The sequence below is a fragment of the Macrobrachium nipponense genome, chromosome 30 (genome assembly GCF_015104395.2).
Source record: "Macrobrachium nipponense isolate FS-2020 chromosome 30, ASM1510439v2, whole genome shotgun sequence".
In the NCBI taxonomy this organism is placed as follows: Eukaryota; Metazoa; Arthropoda; class Malacostraca; order Decapoda; family Palaemonidae; genus Macrobrachium; species Macrobrachium nipponense.
In genome coordinates, this window is record NC_087218.1 from 52,112,601 (window position 1) to 52,132,600 (window position 20,000).

At 35.5% G+C, this 20,000-nt stretch overlaps 2 protein-coding genes across 3 annotated transcripts in view; both read right to left on the reverse strand.

Moving 5' to 3' along the window:
• The window catches only part of LOC135202148 (amyloid beta A4 precursor protein-binding family B member 1-interacting protein-like), a 17,842-nt gene extending 559 nt beyond the window's left edge, over positions 1-17,283 (reverse strand). Inside the window, exons 1-2 of the mRNA XM_064231400.1 lie at positions 17,127-17,283; positions 6,056-6,346 (exon numbers count right to left, since the gene is read on the reverse strand). Coding sequence (XP_064087470.1) covers positions 6,056-6,346; positions 17,127-17,283 — 448 coding nt within the window. The remainder of the gene's footprint in view (positions 1-6,055; positions 6,347-17,126) is intronic.
• Positions 1-20,000, reverse strand: part of LOC135202509 (inactive tyrosine-protein kinase 7-like) — a 197,062-nt gene that overhangs the window by 141,924 nt on the left and 35,138 nt on the right. The window lies entirely within an intron of this gene.

Here is a 20,000-nt window from a genome sequence, read left to right on the forward strand (position 1 = left end):
AGGCCTCGGGGGAGTTTTTCTGTTTTTTGGCAATTTTTTGTCCTTTTTTTTTTATTTTTACTTTTTTTCCTTTTTTTTTTCCTTTTTTTTGTATTGGGATCCTTCGAAGGCGATGCTGGAGTGACACTGTTTCTTCAGCTCGCGGGAAACGACGAGAAGGACTTGCCTGGGGATGTCTTCCTTTTTTGTCTTCCTCCTACTGTCTTCTTACTGTCTCCCTCTTCTATCTTTTGTGTGTCTTCCTTCCCTTACTTCGTGTTCCCTTTCGTTTTCCCCTTACTATACATACATATAATCTTCTTTTCTTTGTATGATTTAATGACCTCATTCTATGTGTCTTCTTCTTTTATTCCATTCCGTGCTTGCTTTGTCTTCCTTTTTTAATGCCTTTTGTCTTCTATTCTTTTCTCCTTTATTACATCGTTTTCTTGTTTGGTTTAATTTGTCCATTTCCACGCATCTTCTACTCATTTTCCTTATTCCTTTGTCTCCTTTCTGTCTTCGTTTTCTTCCCTTATCCCCCTTCTTTCGTTCGTTTTGTCATCCGTCTCTTCTCTGGTTTAATTTTCATACTTCCTTATCTCTTCCTTTCTTTCTGGTTTGATTTATTCCCATTTCCGCGTATCTTCTGTTCTTCCTAGTTTGGTTTGATTTCTTTTGTTTCTACAGTTATTTATCTTATTTTCTTTGGTTCTTCTTACTTCTCTTAAGTGTCCTTTTAACCTTTATTCCTTTAGTTTATTCTTCCGTTTTTCACTTTGTGTTTCTTTTTCTTTATTGAAAATGCCTTATTGTAGCTTATTTTTCATCTTCACAAATCTCATTATTCCTCTTACTTGTTATTCGTTATTTATGTTCATACCCCGATTCGTTATCTATTTATCCCTTTTTATCTTGACATTCGTTTCTCCTGCTTTGCCTCTCTCTCTCTCTCGCTCTCTCTCTCTCTCTCTCTCTCTCTCTTCGATCTTTTCGACTCACCCTTCTACCCCTCTTCTCTCTCTTTCTCTCTCTCCTCTCCTCTGGACTCTTCCTCTCCCTCTCTCTCTCCGACTCACCCCTCTTCTCTCTCTCTCTCTCTCTTTCAACTCGCCTCTCTCCTCTCTCTCTCTCTCCTTCCTTTATTTACCCCTCTTCCTGCTCCTCCCTTCGTTATCTTATCATGAGGACACTTCCCTTCTTCCTACTTCCACTTCTTCCTTAAATGCAATCTGAAGTCACTTCTCATTCAACACCGATTCTTCACATTCTCCGTCACACTCCTTTATTCGTGCCTTTCCCCGTTCTCATCCCTAATTCTCATCATTCCATATAATGATTTTAATTTACTCTCATCTCTCTTGATTCTCTTATGTCTTGAATTAGTGTATTTTCCTCAAGTCTATTATTTTTTTCTCTTATGTCTTAGTTTACTGTCTTACTCTCAAGTCGATTATTTTTTTCTCATATGTCTTGAATTACTGTCTCATTTTTTTCTCTTATGTCTTAAATTAGTGTCTTACTCTCAAGTCTATTATTTTTTCTCTTATGTCTTGAATTACTGTCTTATTCTCAAGTCTATAATTTTCTCTCTCTTATGTCTTAAAATACCTTATTTTTCTCGTCTATTACTTTTTCTCTTATGTATTAAATTACTGTCTTATTATCAAGTCTATTGTTTTTTTTTCTTATGGCTTGAATTACTGTCTTATTCTCAAGTCTATCATTTTTTCTCATATGTCTTAAATTAGTGTCTTATTATCAAGTCTATAATTTTTTTTATCGTATGTATTAAATTGCTGTCTTATTCTCAAGTCTATTATTTTTCTCTTATGTCTTTGATTACTGTCTTATTATCAGATATATTACTTTTCTTTTATGTCTTGAATTACTGTCTTATTCTCGAATATATCATTTTTTAATCTATTTTCTATTTCAATTTTCTCTTGAGAATTTTCTATTTCAGTTTTCCCTTTCATTTGTCCCTCTCAGCTTCCCTCCATCTTCCTTCCCCCGGAGGCTTAGAAAGGATCGGGAGATGGGTTGGGGAGGGTAGAGGGGAAGGGTGGAGTCCCCCAAGACACCCGCTGTCACCCAAGGGAGATTCCGCCAATCAGCCGGAACTAACATTAATGCACCTTTCCTTAACCCAGCGCCCAGGAGGAACTGGATAATGGATTGCACGAGTATTATATAACACTTTGCATGGTCGTCCATCCTCATCCTTAATCCTATAAAACATCCCCTCCCACAAATCCTAGGATTCTCTCTCTCTCTCTCTCTCTCTCTCTCTCTCTCTCTCTCTCTCTCTCTCTCTATCGCCATTCGACCAAATCCGACCTCATTAGGTCCTTGGTTTAATTCGCTCCGGAATGGTTTCCGCATTTCCTTAGAAGTGGTGTCGGTTCTAATCACACGTAGTTTGTCACTAGAGTGTGTGTGTGTGTGTGTGTGTGTGTATGTCTGTGTGTGTGTGTACGCTGAAATGCAAACTGATCTTGTCTGAGTTAGGCGCTAATACGTGTTAGATTAGTTGACACGCACAAACACACATATGGTTATATTCCTTATGTATATCTCTCTTGAAATGCCCGTTTATTATATATGTATACACACGAACACACACACACACACACACACATATATATATATATTATATTTATATATATTTATATTAATATAATATTTATATATAATATATATATTCTATATATATATTTATATATATATAATATATATCTATATATAATATATCTATTGTATCTATTCTTATCTATATATTATATATATATATATCTATATTATAATATATATAAATAATCTATATATTATATATAGAATAATATATATAATTATATATAATTATATATATATATATAATATATATATAATAATATATTAATATATATTTATATATAATTCTATAATTATATAATATTTTATCTTATTTATATATATATCTAGATATATATTTATATATATATATATATATATATATATATATGATATCTAATCTATCTATCTATCTATATAATATATAATATATATATCTATTATATATATATATATCTATATATATAGATTAGATTATATATATACTATATATATATATATATTATAATATATATATATAAATAGATATATATTCTAATATATATATATATCTATATATATATAATATATATCTATATATATATAGATATATATATATATATATATATATATATATATATATCTATATATATTATATATATATATATGGGTAAGATATATATATATATAACCTATATATTATTATATATTATATATATATGATAATATATATATAGGGGTAAGATATACTAAAGAGAGTGCTTTAAAAAATCATCATCCCACCGTGAGAAAATCCATGGTTTCTCAAGAGCCTTTCATATCATCCAAGAATCCTCTTGATATTTTATTCTTTATTTTTTTTATACCAAAGCCTGATATGCTATGAATGTTTTATTTATTAATCTTGTTGGTGAGTTATATTTAATTTTCTTCATTTTTCCCTCTATTTCACTGGTCTTCAAAAATTATTTTCTCTCTACTTCATTATTCTTCAAAAATTATTTTTTTGTACTTTATTGGTCTTCATAAATTATTTTTTCTCTTCTTCTTCATTGGTCTTAAAAAATATTTTTTCTCTTCTACTTTATTGGTCATCAAAATTATTTTTTCTCTTCTACTTTATTGTTCTTCAAAAATTATCTTTTCATTTCTACTTTAATGTTCTTCAAAAATTATCTTTTCTCTTCTACTTTATTGTTCTTCAAAAATTATGTTTTCTCTGCTACTTTATTGGTTTTCAAAAATGATTTTTTCTCTTCTACTTTATTAGTCTTCAAAATTAATTTTTCTCTTCTATTTAACTGGTTTTCAAACATTATTTTTTCTCTTCTACTTTATTAGTCTTCAAAATTAATTTTTCTCTTCTATTTAACTGGTTTTCAAACATTATTTTTTCTCTTCTACTTTATTGGTCTTCAAAAATAATTTTTTGTCTTCTATTTCATTGGTCTTCATAAATCATTTTTTCTCTTCTGCTTTATTAGTCTTCAAAATTAACTTTTCTCTTTTATTTAACTGGTTTTCAAACATTATTTTTTCTCTTCTACTTTATTGTTCTTCAAAAATAATTTTTTCTCTTCTATTTCATTGGTCTTCATAAATGATTTTTTCTCTTCTACTTTATTGTTCTTCAAAAATTATTTTTTCTCTTCTATTTCATTGGTTTTCAAAAATTAATTTTTCTCTTCTACTTTATTGGTCTTCAAAAATTATTTTTCTCCTCTATTTTATTGGTCTTCAAAAATTATTTTTCTCTTCTACTTTCATTGGTCTTCAAAAATTAATTTTTCTCTTCTACTTTATTGGTCTTCAAAAATTATTTTTTCTCTTCTATTTCATTGGTCTTCAAAAATTAATTTTTCTCTTCTACTTTATTGGTCTTCAAAAATTATTTTCCTCTTCTATTTCATCGGTCTTCAAAAATTAATTTTTCTCTTCTACCGTATTGTTCTTCAAACATTATTTTTTCTCTTCTATTTTATTGGTTTAAAAAAAAATTCTTTTCTATTTCATTGGTTTTCAAAAATTATTTTTTCTCTTCTACTTTATTGGTCTTCAAAACCAGATGAGTCTCATACTTGAAAACCCCTAAGCAGATACGTCTATCAAAAACCTAACTTAGCGTCTACAATTAAAAAACCACTAATTCTCCCCTTGCATCACCCCAAATACCAGAGTACCCATGGCAGAGGAATGTGCAGTGATCTAACCACCCTCCCCTGCCACCACCCCTCAGCCCGTCTCCCCCCCTAGTGTGAACGGCGAGGAAACAGGTGCATTTAGAGAGAGAGACTTCTTTTGTTGACCAACCCGTAGCGTGATCAATACCTGCAGAACAAACTCTTCCGTTGTTTGCAAATAGCTGTACTACACAAGCGTCTCCTCCTCCTCCTCCTCCCCTAACCCTCTCGACTATGTGTGGATATATGGTTTGGGATACGGATCCTTCCGCAAACCTGGTTTTGTTGATATTCTGCCTGGGGGCTATTCCGACCACAAATATCGCGCAGGACAGAGAGAGAGAGAGAGAGAGAGAGAGAGAGAGAGAGAGAGAAAGAAGAACGCCGGTTGGATAGGGGGCTAGGAAGGTGCTTGCTCTCTCTCTCTCTCTTGAGAAAACCATGCAATTGCGGTCACTCCTTCGAGTATTTGTTTCAGGAAATCGTATATGTCAAAGTCTCAGATGAGAGAAAATGATTAAAAATTATATATATATATATATATATATAATATATATATATATATAGTATAGATATATCAGATATATATACCATATATATATATATATATACAATTATATATCATATACTACTACTATTATATATATATATCTATATATATAATCTATCTACACTGTACATGTGTATATATGTCGTATTAGATATATGTGTACTTAAGGAAACATTAGCAGGAACTGAATCAAGATGACGACAATATGAAACACCACTAATAACAGGACGCTGAGAAACACGACTAAGAAAATCTTACACTTCTGATGACATCGATCAAAGAGGAAAGACAGAAAGTTGAGGTGGGGAAGGAAGGAAGAAATGGGGAGTTGGGGGCGGGGGGAGGGGCTGGGGGCGTGGTTGGGTAAGGGAGAGAAGTGAGGGAAAACCTGATCCTTCCTCCTCCTCAGGAAAATGGATTTGCCGCTTTTGGCCCCATGAGGTGTCCCCAGTATTTGGGGAGGTGTGATGGGGAAATAGTTTTTGTCGTCATTCATTGATGAGGAGGTGGTTAACGTCATAGTATGTCGGGAAAGATTTCAATCCTCGAGTGTTGGGGAGTTCAACCTTGGTGAATGTTGGGAAAAGGATTAAAATCTTTGAGTATTAGGTTGAATGTTGGGGAAAGGGTTAAAATCCCCAAGTGCTGGAGATGAGTTCAACCTTGTTGAATGTTGGGGAAAGGGTTAAAATCCTAAAGTGTTGGGGATGAATTCAACCTTGTTGAATGTTGGAGATAGGGTTAAAATCCTCACGTACTGGGGATGATTTCAACTTTGTTGAATGTTGGGGATAGGGTGAAAATCCTTGAGTATTGGGTAGAATATTGGAGATAGGGTTAAAATCCTCAGGTTCTGGGGATAAGTTCAACTTTGTTGAATGTTGGGGATAGGGTGAAAATCCTTGAGTAATGGGTAGAATATTGGGGATAAGGTTAAAATCTTCAGGTTCTGGGGATGAGTTCAACTTTGTTGAATGTTGGTGATAGGGTGAAAATCCTTGAGTATTGGGTAGAATATTGGAGATAAGGTTAAAATCTTCAGGTTCTGGGGATGAGTTCAACTTTGTTGAATGTTGGGGATAGGGTGAAAATCCTTGAGTATTGGGTTGAATGTTGGTGACAGGGTGAAAATCCGTGAGTATTGGGTTAAATGTTTGGGATAGGGTGAAAATCAATAAGTATTGGGTCGAATATTGGGGAAAAGGGTTAAAATCCTCTAGTATCGGGGATGTGACTAACCTCACTGAAGATTTGTGAGGCTTCAAATCTTTGGAAAATGTTAAATAGGACATTAGTGAGGAACAGCTTAACATCATTAAATGTTTGAATAAAATAACTTAATTAACTGTTGGAGCAGACAAAATCCTCGAGCGTTGGTGAAATGCCTAACATCTGTTAGTCAGTGGCCTAGATGTTGTAACGACACTTAATAGCAACAAATCAGTCAATCAGTTAACATCTGTTGGTATTCTGGAGATCGCCCTGGATTGCTGGTGAGGTGAGTACTATTGTTGAATGTTTGGGAGGTGGTTCCTATGACCGAATTTTGGGAGATGGTACAAAAGCATTGATGTTGGCCTCCTGTAGGTTATTAGAATAACATTTTATATCATTTCTTGTGTTCGTTGTTTATATTTCCACTTTATATTTTACATCCATCTTTCTTTTTCTTTGTATGACGTAAGAACGAGAGACCTGGCTATTCGCACCGTTGCTGATTTTCAAATCCAAATTTTAAAAAATAAGAGACACGGACTCCTGCATTGATCACTCGCTCCATCTCCTCCCCTAAGACCGGACTGAATTCGCTTCCGAAGTCTCACTGACAGTTAATTGCCCAGACGAACTTTCATCACGAGAGAGAAAATCGCAAGCCTGGAATCAGGCGGCTCCAAGTAACTTTTCTGCTGGAATTCTGACACCAGCTCCGATGACGTTACTCCCACCACCACTAGCTTCCTGGGCCAGGAGAGGTCCACAGCCCGAGTTAAAAGATTCGGACTGAAAACTTTCCGGATTTTATGATGTTAACAGCTGGTGGATGATAAGACTTCCTCGTGGGACGGATTTCATGACTTTCGCTCTTGTGGGACGTGTCATGAGGCTCGCTATGAGATGTGTTAGACGACCATGGATGTGGGATTTGCCTTTACACTATGGCTATGAGACATACTAGAAGACTATGGCTATGGGGCATACCAGACCATGTCTATGAGACCGAGCAGAAGGTTATGGCAATGGAACTTGGCAGGGGACTATGGCCATGAGATATATGAAGACAATGTCTATTTCCCATGAAAGCAATGTCTATTTCCCAGGAGACTATGGCTATGAGACATAATAGAAGACTATGACTATAGGACATACCAGGAGGCCATGGCTACGGTATTTGCCAGAGGAATGTAGTTATTGGACATGCTAGACCACGAGACTATGGCTATGAGACGTACTAGAAGACTATGGCTATTGCTCTCTCTCTCTCTCTCTCTCTCTCTCTCTCTCTCTCTCTCTCATCTCTCTCGTCTCTCTCTCTCTCGTAGTAGCCATCTTGCTTGGTGAGACGTACCCGCGTGAAGTCACAATAATCAACAGATATCACAAGTTTAACATACGACTAGAATTTGAGAAATATCTAGAAGTGTTCGTGAACTATCGGTGATAAGATTAGTGTGAAAATAGTAGGATAAAGCGTCTTCTAAGTTAGTTTATCAAGTGTAATACTATAAATCAGAACAGATGGCAGTAAGTTCCAACTGCGGGAAGAGGTGGCGTAATTTGGCGTGTTTAGCAGATTCGAAATACGATGAGGTAGCAGGAAGGGAACTGGCATTTCTCATCTATGAAATCAGCAACAGTCCTCCAACCAAAAAGATACAAAAGCATTCATAGATATATTAGAAGGATATAATCCTTCAAACTGGAAAACAAATCTAATGAAAACATCTTGAAAATAATTGAAGAAGTTCCAAATAAAATCCAAGTGGTCAAGAGACTCATAAAGAAAATATACATAAACCAACATATTCCGACAAAGAAAATGAATAAGGTGAATCTTGTGAATATCCTAATTGATGCATTAGGAAAAGAATGCCAAAAGCATGCAACTGGTGTAAGGTTTGGTATAGCATAGTCCAATCCACAAAACCTAATCAGAAAATGTGCTGCATGCAACATTCCGACCCATCCACAGGTGTGCTGAGGTAATACAAGATTTGAGAAAAGATACAAGAATTTTTTGTTCAACATGTCTATCATGGATAGACAATGTTATTAAATCAAGATTGAATGTACAAATAGTTGAGGATGAAGAAGAAGAGGAAGAGGAAGAGAAGAAGAAAAAGAAGAAGAGGAAAACGGAAGAGAAGTAAACAAAAATGAAATGACAGAAAAAAATAAGGAAAACAAAGAACAAGATAAAAGTAATGGATGCAGAGATACTCATTGATACTACATATGAGGCCAATAAAGCGTAGCATACCTACGAAGAAATAAATTGACGATATGACAACAGAAAAGCAAATCCCGAAGAGGCTCTACCAGATCTATACAATGACGGGAAAGAGGAAAAAATAGACAAGAAAGACAAATCTGCAAACCTTTTGAAAGAGGGAATTGCAGATTTGGAGAAAGATGTTACTACAAACATCCTAAGAATGTCAAACTATGAAATATATATGGTAAATGTGCATACTTAGATGGATATGGGGATGATTGCAGAGATCTGCATCCAAAAATATGTAAAAACCTAAAAGAAGGAAAAGGATGTAAGTTCGACAAAAAATGCAAATATATGCACCCTGTAGCCATGAATCATAATCAAATAAATAACCAACCAAGTAATAAAATCCAAAATAAGAAAGAAACAAAATAAAGAGAGAAATCAAGAATATCAGGTAAAAGAGAAAAGCAAACCACCAATGAGATATGCAGAGGTGTCAGCAAAAAATTTCAAAGCATCAGCTCCGAAATTCTACTCAAGAGATAATAACTGTATTTATTATGCAAGAGGATATTGCAGAAACGGAGAAAATTGCAGATTCAGACACAAAATTATAATTATGATGAAGGAAGATCAAATATTATGGAAAAGTTGGATTTTTTAATGTCAGAATTTCTGGAAATGAAAAAAAGAACAACATACCAGAACAGGAAAGAGACATGGGAAAATCCTTATTACTACCAGTATTAAATGAAGGAGAAAACATGCAAACCATCATAGTGATGAATGCGAGGGTTTAGTTACGAGTAACTCAAAAAGAAAAATAGAGTACTTAGAAGACTAACCCAAAATGAAAAGAAAATAGATATAATGAATATAAGAAACCTGTATTCCAAGAGACTGGGAATGATGATCAAATAAAAGGGTTCCAAACTTATAGATCAGATAGAAAAAATAGGAATCAAGGGGGAACCGCAATATATGGGAAAGACAAAAAACAAGGAAAATATATGAGAAATATAGTAACTCAGAAATGTGAACTAATAGCGGTAGAATTTGAATCTGAAAAATTGATGAACATAGTAATATATAGACCTCCTAATACTAAAGAGTTTGACTTAATAATTGAAAAATTGGATGATATATGTAGAAATCACAAGGACTGGACTATTCTCCTATCTGGTGACTTCAACTTTCCTTTCGTAGAATGGAAAGAACGAATAGGAGATTGTGGTTGTACTTATACATATCAAAAAGAGAGTAATAGTAGTGCAGAAGATAAGAGGCAATTTGAAAAGCTATTAGATATGCTACTAGAATACAACATTCAACAAATAAATCACCTGCCAACAAGAAAGGAAAAATACTTTAGACCTAGTATTTGTGAACGAGATGAATTATGTTAAAGAAATAATAGTTTATAATGCGAGTATTTCAGACCATAATGTCATAGAATTAACAGTTCATTCCAAAGCAAGTGAAAATAGAGATAAGCAAGAAATGAAAAAGTGGGAAGGATATGGAAAATACAACTTCTACAGTAAAAATATAAAATGGTCATAAATTAATGAAGAATTAAACAAAGATTGGGATAACATTTTCGTAGTGAGGTACCATAAGGGGTAAATACGGAGATATTATATAAATATTGGAGAAAATAGTGGAAAAATATATACCGAAGAAGAAAAAGTAAACATCATTCATGCATACCAAGAGACAGAAGGATCTTGTTCCAGAAAATCAGAAAGTGGAAAAAAGGTCTTGCAAAAGAAAAAAATGCATGGAAAGTTTAATAGAACTAAAAAGTAAGATAGAAAATGCAGAACAAAAGATTATACAATCAAAAGAAAATGAAAAACGGGACTTGGAAGAAAAAACCCTATTAAATTCATCAAAAAACCCCAAACTATTATACTCATATGCGAAGAAGATGAATAAAAGAAGAATAGAATAGGCCCTCTGAGAATTGAAGGGAGATTAACGAAATGAAAAAAAGGAAATTTGCAACATACTGGCAGAACGATATAGAGAGAATTCACCCCTAGAATAGATAATAGATAATGATATAGAAGTAAGGGATGAAAATAGTGAATATTTAGCTGACATAGATATTAATGAAGCTGATATTGTCAGGCTATTAATGAAATGAAAAATGGAGCTGCTGCAGGGCCTGATGGAACTTCCTGCTATTTTGTTAAAGAAAGTAGTTCTTCTATCGCAAAGCCACTTGCAATATTATTAAGACAAAAGTGTAGATACAGGCAAGATATATGATGAGCACAAATTAGCATATATTACCCCTACTTTCAAAAGTGGATCAAGACTAGAGGCAAGTAATTTATAGGCCTGTGATCTAACATCACATATTATGAAAGTGTATGAAAGGGTAATGAAGAAAAATATTATGAAACATTTAATAAAAAATAATTTGTTTTAATAAAGGACAACATGTTTCGTACCCGAAAAAGTACACAAACCCAACTGTTAGTCCACCGTGAGAACATATTCAAAATATGAAAAGCGGAAATGAAACAGATGTGGTTTATTTAGACTTTGCAAAAGCTTTTGATAAAGTAGACCATAATATATTAGCGAAGAAAATTAGAAAACACAATATCGTGGATAAAGTAGGAAGATGGTTAAAAGAATTTTTACACACAGAAAACAGATAGTTATTGCAAACGACGAGAAATCGGATGAAGCCAAGGTAATATCCGGTGTGCCGCAAGGTACGGTGTTAGCTGCAATACTGTTTGTTATTATGATTGAAGACATAGACAATAATGTTAAGGATTCGGTAGTGAGTAGTTTCGCAGATGACACAAGAATAAGTAGAGAAATTACTTGTGATGAAGATAGGAACGCTCTACAAAGAGACCTTAACAAAGTATAGATTGGGCAGGAGGTAAATAGGATGGTATTTAACTCTGATAAATTTGAATCAATAAATTATGGAGACAGAGAAAGAAAGCTATAGGCATATAAGGGACCTAATAATGAGACCATCACAAATAAGGAAGCAGTTAAAGACCTTGGTGTGATGATGAATAGGAACATGTTATGCAATGATCAAATAGCAACTCTGTTGGCAAAATGTAAAGCAAAAATGGGAATGTTGTTACGGCACTTCAAAACAAGAAAGCTGAACACATGATTATGCTTTATAAAACATATGTTCGTAGTCCACTTGAATATTGCAATATGATATGGTACCCACACTATCAAAAGGATATTGCACAAATAGAGAGTGTACAAAGGTCCTTTACAGCTAGAATAGAAGAAGTTAAGGACCTAGACTACTGGGAAAGACTCAATTCTTAAAATTATATAGTCTAGAAAGGAGAGAGAAACGCTACATGATAATTCAGGCATGGAAACAGATAGAAGGAATAGCAGAAAATATCATGGAACTAAAAATATCAGAAAGAGCAAGCAGAGGTAGATTAATAATGCCCAAAACTATACCAGGAAAAATAAGGAAAAAAAGCACACAGGACATTAATCCACTACGCACCAGCATCGATAATGCAGCGTCTATTCAATGCGTTGCCAGCTCATCTGAGAATATATCAGGAGTGAGCGTAGATGTGTTTAAGAATAAGCTCGACAAATATCTAAACTTGCATCCCAGACCATCCAAGATTGGAAGATGCAAAATATACCGAAAGATGTACTAGCAACTCTCTGGTAGACATTAGAGGTGCCTCACACTGAGGGACCTGGGGCAACCCGAAGCAACGATGTAAAGGTCTGTAAGGGGAAGGTAATGTCTCTCTCAGTACTTGAGGACAGAAAATATATTTTGGGTACATGACATGACTGCTAATACTCCCCTATCCCCTACACGCGTCTCTCTCTCTCTCTCTCTCTCTCTCTCTCTCTCTCTTCTCTCCTCTCTCTCTCTCTCTTTCATGATCATCATCATCACCCTCACCATCGTGTGAAGACGGTGTCACAACAAACCCAGCGGAACGCCGCAGAATATCCAGAGAAAATATTATCAAATCCAATATACCCACAGCCAAGGAGACTCTCAGCAGCGGCCTGCCTCGTCCGTCTCTCTCTCTCTCTCTCTCTCTCTCTCTCTCTCTGCCCCAACAGAAAATAAAGGAGGAAAATAGACCCTCGGTCAAGCAACCTTAAGAGAGAGAGAGAGAGAGAGAGAGAGAGAGAGAGAGAGAGAGAGAGGAAGGTCTTTCGCACCCCTGAAGAATTCGGGTCTTTACTTGGCAGTTTCTTATTCTTCTTTCTTGTCTGCCTCTCCTGATTTAAAAACATGGGCACTGAGAGAGAGAGAGAGAGAGAGAGAGAGAGAGAGAGAGAGAGAGAATGTTTTCTACTGACTTGTAAATGAAGCCCTGTACCCTCTTCGACGAAAAGAGTGAGAGATAAAGAGAGACAGAGGGTGAATTTTCTGGTAGCTTATATAGTGGCCAATCACTTCCTCCCTTCCTGAAGTTATAAGAGAAGAGAGAGAGAGAGAGAGAGAGAGAGAGAGAGAGAGAGAGATGGAAAACTGGGCTTTCAGCAGAATTGTCTCACAATCAAAAGATATTTACAGCTTTCAATGAGAGAGAGAGAGAGAGAGAGAGAGAGAGAGAAACTGAGCTTTCAGCAGAATTGTCTCACAATCAAAAGATATTTACTGCCTACCAAGTACACCAAGAAAGAGAGAGAGAGAGAGAGAGAGAGAGAACACTAAGACTGCCAGGCTGAAAGATATACTCTTCCATTAACCTGTATTTTAACCTTCCACCACCTTTTCTTGAATCCACTCAATATCACCCCTCCCGCCCTCATCCTCCACCTCTCTCTCTCTCTCTCTCTCTCTCTCACTGCCCCAATAAGCCCTTATTCCTGCAACTCAGCTTTCAAATATCTGCAATTCCTGTCCAACAACGTAAGATTTAATGTCAATATTCGCCAAGGGAAGATCTCAATATTGCGATCCCAAAGCCTTATTTTCCACCTGGCGCACATTCTGGCCAAGAACATTTTCTTGAGGAGGAGGAGGAGGAGGAGGAGGAGGGAGGAAGGGAGGGAGGGAGGATTTAGAGGGTCGATGGCTGTAAAGGATAGGATGAGGAGGGGCGCCGGGGTGGGGAGGGGACAGAGGAGGTGAGGTGAGGAATCAGAGTTGGTGGAGAGGTGAAAGGAAGAGGAGTAAAGAGATGTAATGGAAGGCGGAGGGAGAGAATTGGCGCAAAGGCGAAGAAGGAAGATGTCTCTGATCTCTCAAAGACTCACAGGTTCTTAATCACGACGTTTCCTTCTCGCGTTCACTTCGGTGTCATCACCCACTTTTCCTCTCCTTTTTTTTTTTCTCTCTCCCTCTCCGAGATTTTTCCTGTTCACGTCCACTTTGCGTCTCGTACGTAGTGTTTGTCTTCATTTCTCTTCTAATTTTGGTGTCGGGATTTTTTTTTTTATTCTTTTACAAGCAGGTACGAAAGCTTATAAAAGTATTTTAATTCTGGACGTTTGTTTGTTTGTATGTTTGAATCTAGAAACTTGTCTCGTAGTATGTCACTTAGATTTTTGGTAATAGGTTATTATTTGTATTTATTTATTTATTTATTTATTTATTTATTTATTTTGACAAGAAGATACAAAAACTTGAAATATTTTTATTCTGTCACTGACTGTAAGCCAGTTTTTTTCTTTTTTTAGGTGGATACGTTTGTTTGTTTGTTTGTTTGAATCTAGAAACTTATCTTGTAGTATTTCTATTAAATTTTTGGTGTCCATTTTTTTTTTTTTTTTTTTTTTTGTTTTTTTTTTTTTTTTTTGCAAGGAGGTACGTAAACTTGTAATATTCTAATCCTTCAAGAGACCATGTGTCATGTATATTTGTTTATTTTCAGGCAATTTTTTTATTAATTCATATGAAATTAGTTGCTTATTTGGATCAAGTGAGTTGAGTTACTCGTGAAGTACATTTCTTATAAACAAAGTTTGGATTATTTTGGTAATTTCTTCTCTGGACCAAATCCGACATTTTTTTTTTCTTTCTTTCTTATGTGAATGTTGAAATCTGAATCTAGTCAATCCTCCAGCTGATTAGGAACATTGAATGATAATGAAGTATTCCTCTGACTATGAAAGATACGTATGACGATAAAGGATATACCCTTGACTATGAAAGAAACCTCAGACTATAAAGGATACCTTTTATTTTGTAGGATACTTCAGATTATTAAGGATTCCTCAGACCTTGAAGGATACCTCAGACTATGAAGGATTCCTCTGACCATGAAGGATACCTCTGGTTTTGTGGGATACCTCAGACTATGAAGGATACCTCTTATTATGTAGGAGACCTCAGACTATGAAGGATACCTCAGATTTTGTAGGATACCTCACACTATGAAGGATACCTTGAATATGTATGATACCTCTGATTATGTAGGATACCTATAACAATGAAGGATATCTTAGACTATGAAGGATACGTTTGGCTATGAATACCCTCTTTGTAGGATGCCTCAGATTATGAAGGATACCTCATACTATGAAGGATATCTCTGATTATGCAGGATACCTATAACAAAGAAGGATATCTCAGACTATGTAGAATACCTCAGACTATGAAGGATACCCCTGCTTATGCAGGATACCTCTTCCAACCAGCCCTGGGACAGAAACGGGACACGAAAGAACGAGGAACCAAAAAAGTAATAAAAAAAAAATTAAAAAAAAACTTCGTCCCTAAGTGGTCCTTCCCGCACCAATTGAAGGCTTCCGTTTGCCCAAACACTACTTATCACTTGGTGTCGAGTTATTCATTTGTTGAGTCGTTACTTCTTTCTTCCTCATCCACTGAATAATAATGATAAAAATACTAATAATAATGTGCTGGAAGATTAACTGTATTAATACAGATTTTATTGAAAATAATAATGGCTATTTCAGCCGCGTTTATTATCTATATAGAAATTTCTCTAATCGTTTATTACTGACTTTTCTTCTGTACTCAAGTTGCATTTTTGTATAATATATATTCAATTTGACAAATACCAAGTTTTTTTACATGAATCCCCCCATTTGGCGTTTTAATAGCAAACTTGAGTACAGAAGAAAAGTCAATAAATAAGAATAGAGAAACTTCTATTTAAAATAACGCCTAATTCCGCTGCACTTATTTTCTATAGAAGTTTCTCTATTCTTCTTATTTATTGACTTTTCTTCTGTACTCAAGTTTGCTAAAAAGCCAAATGGGGGATTTATGTAAAAAAAACTTGGTATTTGTCAAATTGAATATGTATTATACAAAAATGCAACTTGAGTACAGAAGAAAAGTCAGTAATAAACAGAATAGAGAAATTTCTATATACAAAATAAACGCAGCTGAAATAGCTATTATTCTTTTTAATAAAACCTGTATTGATGAAGATCTTCTTTCAGCATATTAATTATTATTATTGTTATTATTATTATTATTATTATTATTATTATTATTATTATTATTATTATTATTATTATTATTATTAGGGAAGAGAGTATATATAATGTTCTAAAGGGCCCACAATATACAAAGTGTTAATTAGTCGTGTATAATTTTTTAATTTTAAGACATTACAGAAAACCTTCTGTAAAGTCTTAAAAAATTATACACGGACTAACACTGTATTATTGTGGAACCTTTAGAATTTATTATTATTATTATTATTATTATTATTATTATTATTATTATTATTATTATTATTATTATTATTATTCAGTAGTGAGGAAGGAAGAAGTAACGGCTCGACAAGTAATAATAATAATAATAATAATAATAATATAATAATAATAAAATAAGAGAATGGCAGAATTTACATATTACCTTTTCTATTTCTCTTACAATTCGCTTCTCTGGCTCAGAATTGTAAGAAAAATAGAAAAAACAATTTATAAAATCAACTCACTTAATTCTGCCATTCTCTTTTAACAGAATATATCTGAAAGAGGGTCTTTTTAACCAAAATAATAATAATAATAATAATAATAATAATAATAACTCAATAATAATAATCACTATAATAAAAATAAAAAAAATAATAATAATAATAATAATAATAATAATAATACTCTCAGATACCAGAATCCACCTTGACGCTGATCGGTTCAAACACGCTCATCTCTTAATTGCCACTAATCGTAATTAGCATGCAGACGTATCTAGAGTTGTGTAGAATTATCATCTAGATGTCTCTAGAATTACCTAGAATGTGAGCTGTTGCTGTATTACGCTGTTCAGACGCGTCTCTCTTCTCTCTCTACCCGGACAGGCCTTTATGAGTAACGTGGATTACGACCGTAATTGCATAATTCCACCCGATGTAATGTGGTTATCCACTTAATGGAATGAGATCCTGCATAAAATTAGAAAGAGCCTTAGTCTCACTGCCACCCCGTTTTCGCGCGCGCGGGTGACACTGGTGCCGTTCGGCGGGCGCCGCTGTGGTTGGGTGGGGATGGGTGAATTGCTGGGTGACTGGATGAATGAACGGCACAGTATTAGCAGTAACAGTAGTAGTATTAGTAGTAGTAGTAGTAGTCATATAAGTGTGAATTAGAAGGATGAGAACGAATAGGAAAAAGGTGATAGAGTACAACTTACTTTTGAATCAACTTGAATATATATATATATATATATATATATATATATATATATATATATATATATATATAATATTATATATATATATATATATATTATATATATATATATCTATATATATATATATATATATAGCGTGTGTTTATATGTTTGTGACCAGTCTAAGATATCTGGATGCATTGATTACGCTCCTGTTCATGTTCCACACCCTCTCTCTCTCTCTCTCTCTCTCTCTCTCTCTCTCTCTCTCTCTCTCTCTTCGGCGGAACTATGGATATCAAGACTAGGCAAGTTAAAATGAACGAGGCAGACATGTAGTAGTGATCGTGAAGCCACCAGCTCCTTCATGATTAGGGATTTCGGTTCGTGCCTAATGAGTTCCATAATCCATATCCATTGTCGCTCATTTCCTTAGTTGTTGGTCCTTCATCCTCTGGTATCTGTCCCTTTCTTCTCGTTAATCCGAGCGAGCAGGTTGGTAACGTATCATACTACGGGAGTGGAGGCCATTTTACCCCAATTAAGGGACGGGGAGAATCAAGGCCATTTGCAGAGATGGAGTCCTTTATTGCTCCTGTGAGGGACGTCTAGCTATATATATACCCCGCCCCACCTGGGGCGTACCAACAGGTTTGCGGGAAGATAGTGCATGTGTCATGTCTCCCCTACCCTCTGATCCCCTTCATACCCCGCCCCCCGGGTGGACCAACAGGTTTGCAGGAGGAATGGGATGTTTTGCGTCTCCCCGAACCCCTGCGTTCCCCTACCAATCCGGCCCTCACCCGGGGCGGACCAACAGGTTTGCAGGAAGAATGGGATGTGTCATGTCTCTTCGAACCCCGCGGTTCCCTACCTATTTGGCCCCCACCCGGGGCGGTCTGACGGCTTGCAGGAGGAGGGTGGATGTGTTATGTCTCCCCCTACCCTCCCGAGAAAGAGAGAAAGAGCTGAAGATCTCTAAAGATCGTAAATTAATGAGCTTTGCAGGAAGCTATCTACAATAATAAAAGTAGACAGCCGAGAGAGAGATTTTTGACTGATTTATAATTCTTTCTGGCGTCGCAACGACGAGGTTATTGACGCCGAGTGAGAGAGAGAGAGAGAGAGAGAGAGAGAGAACTGAAGATCTTTACAGATCCTATATTAATGAGCTTTGCAAAAAGGAATCCCAAAATAATAGTGAGATTGTGCACGCGTAACAAAGAGAGAGAGAGAGAGAGAGAGAGAGAGAGAGAGAGAGAGAGAGAGAGTCATAAATACTCACCATGACCCCTTAGGACATAAAGAATGGAAAAGTCATCACCGAGAAAAGCCATCGAGGAAATTTATCAATGGTGGGTTGGGGGTGGGGGCGGGGGGGGGGGGGGGGTAGGGGGGGGGGGGCGGGGGGGGGGGGGGGATATATTTTTCTTTAATGGGAACCGGAAACTCAGTTCTTAGAGTGTTTTTATCTCCGATGTACTTAGACTGCTAGTGTGCTAAGTCTATGAAGACAGTTGGATTCTCTCTCTCTCTCTCTCTCTCTCTCTCTCTCTCTCTCTCTCTCCTCTCATATATCTCACTTTATTTAGATTGAAATTATACTCTGTATAAATATTAATAGTGATATCTCTCTCTCTCTCTATCTCTCTCTCTCTCTCTCTCTCATAAGTAGCACTTTATTTAGATTGAAATTATACTCTGTATAAATATAAGTAGTGATTCTTCTCTCTCTCTCTCTCTCTCTCTCTCTCTCTCTCTCTCTCTCTCTCTCTCTGCAATAAGATTGGAATTATATTCAGTATAAATATAAGTAGTCATTCTCTCTTTCTCTCTCTCTCATTATTTTAAAATTGAAATTATATCCTGTATAACTATAAGTAGTGATTCTCTCTCTCTCTCTCTCTCTCTCTCTCTCTCTCTCTCTCTCTCTCTCTGTACATTTCAATTCTGTAATTCTCTATGTATGTCTCACTTAAGCTGTCTTTGCTTGCCTATCTGTATATGTGCTCTCTCTCTCTCTCTCTCTCTCTCTCTCTCTCTCTCTCAGCCATTTTCCCTTTCCTTCTCACTCTGTCTTTACAAAATGGCCGGAAATCTTCCATTCCTGTATATTCATTTCAGTTTCCTCTCGTCGTATACATCTCCTTGTCGAAACGAATGCAACTCGGCCGGTTCATTTTCCTCCAACATTATCCGGATCCGGCCTCATAAGTAACCCCCTCTCCCCCTTCCCACTTTCCCTCACTCCCCCCCCCCCACCTTTCCTACTTTCCTCACTCCCCCCCCTACCCCCTTCCTTCCCACTACACTCTGATTTAATGGTTTCCCCTTAAGTCAGTACTTACATGTGATCTTCATGGGGCTGTTTGTCTGTGTACAGACGTTACCTGTTTAGTCTTTGCTGTTCATTTGTTTAGTCTGTGTACAGGGACCTTATTTATAGTTCATAATTATTACCACCCTAATACTCTTCTCCTTGCATTTTAATACAATTTTTATCCATTTATTAATTTATAGATTTATTTTTTCTCTATAATAAGTGAGATCTCTTTTTTTTCTGTATTTCCCTTTAGGCTGTCTAACTGACTGATGAACACGAATATTAATTCGTCCTTCGCTTTATCGATTCTTCTAGACCCTACTGTCAGTTTCTTCGGTGGCTTTGATTATTAATAT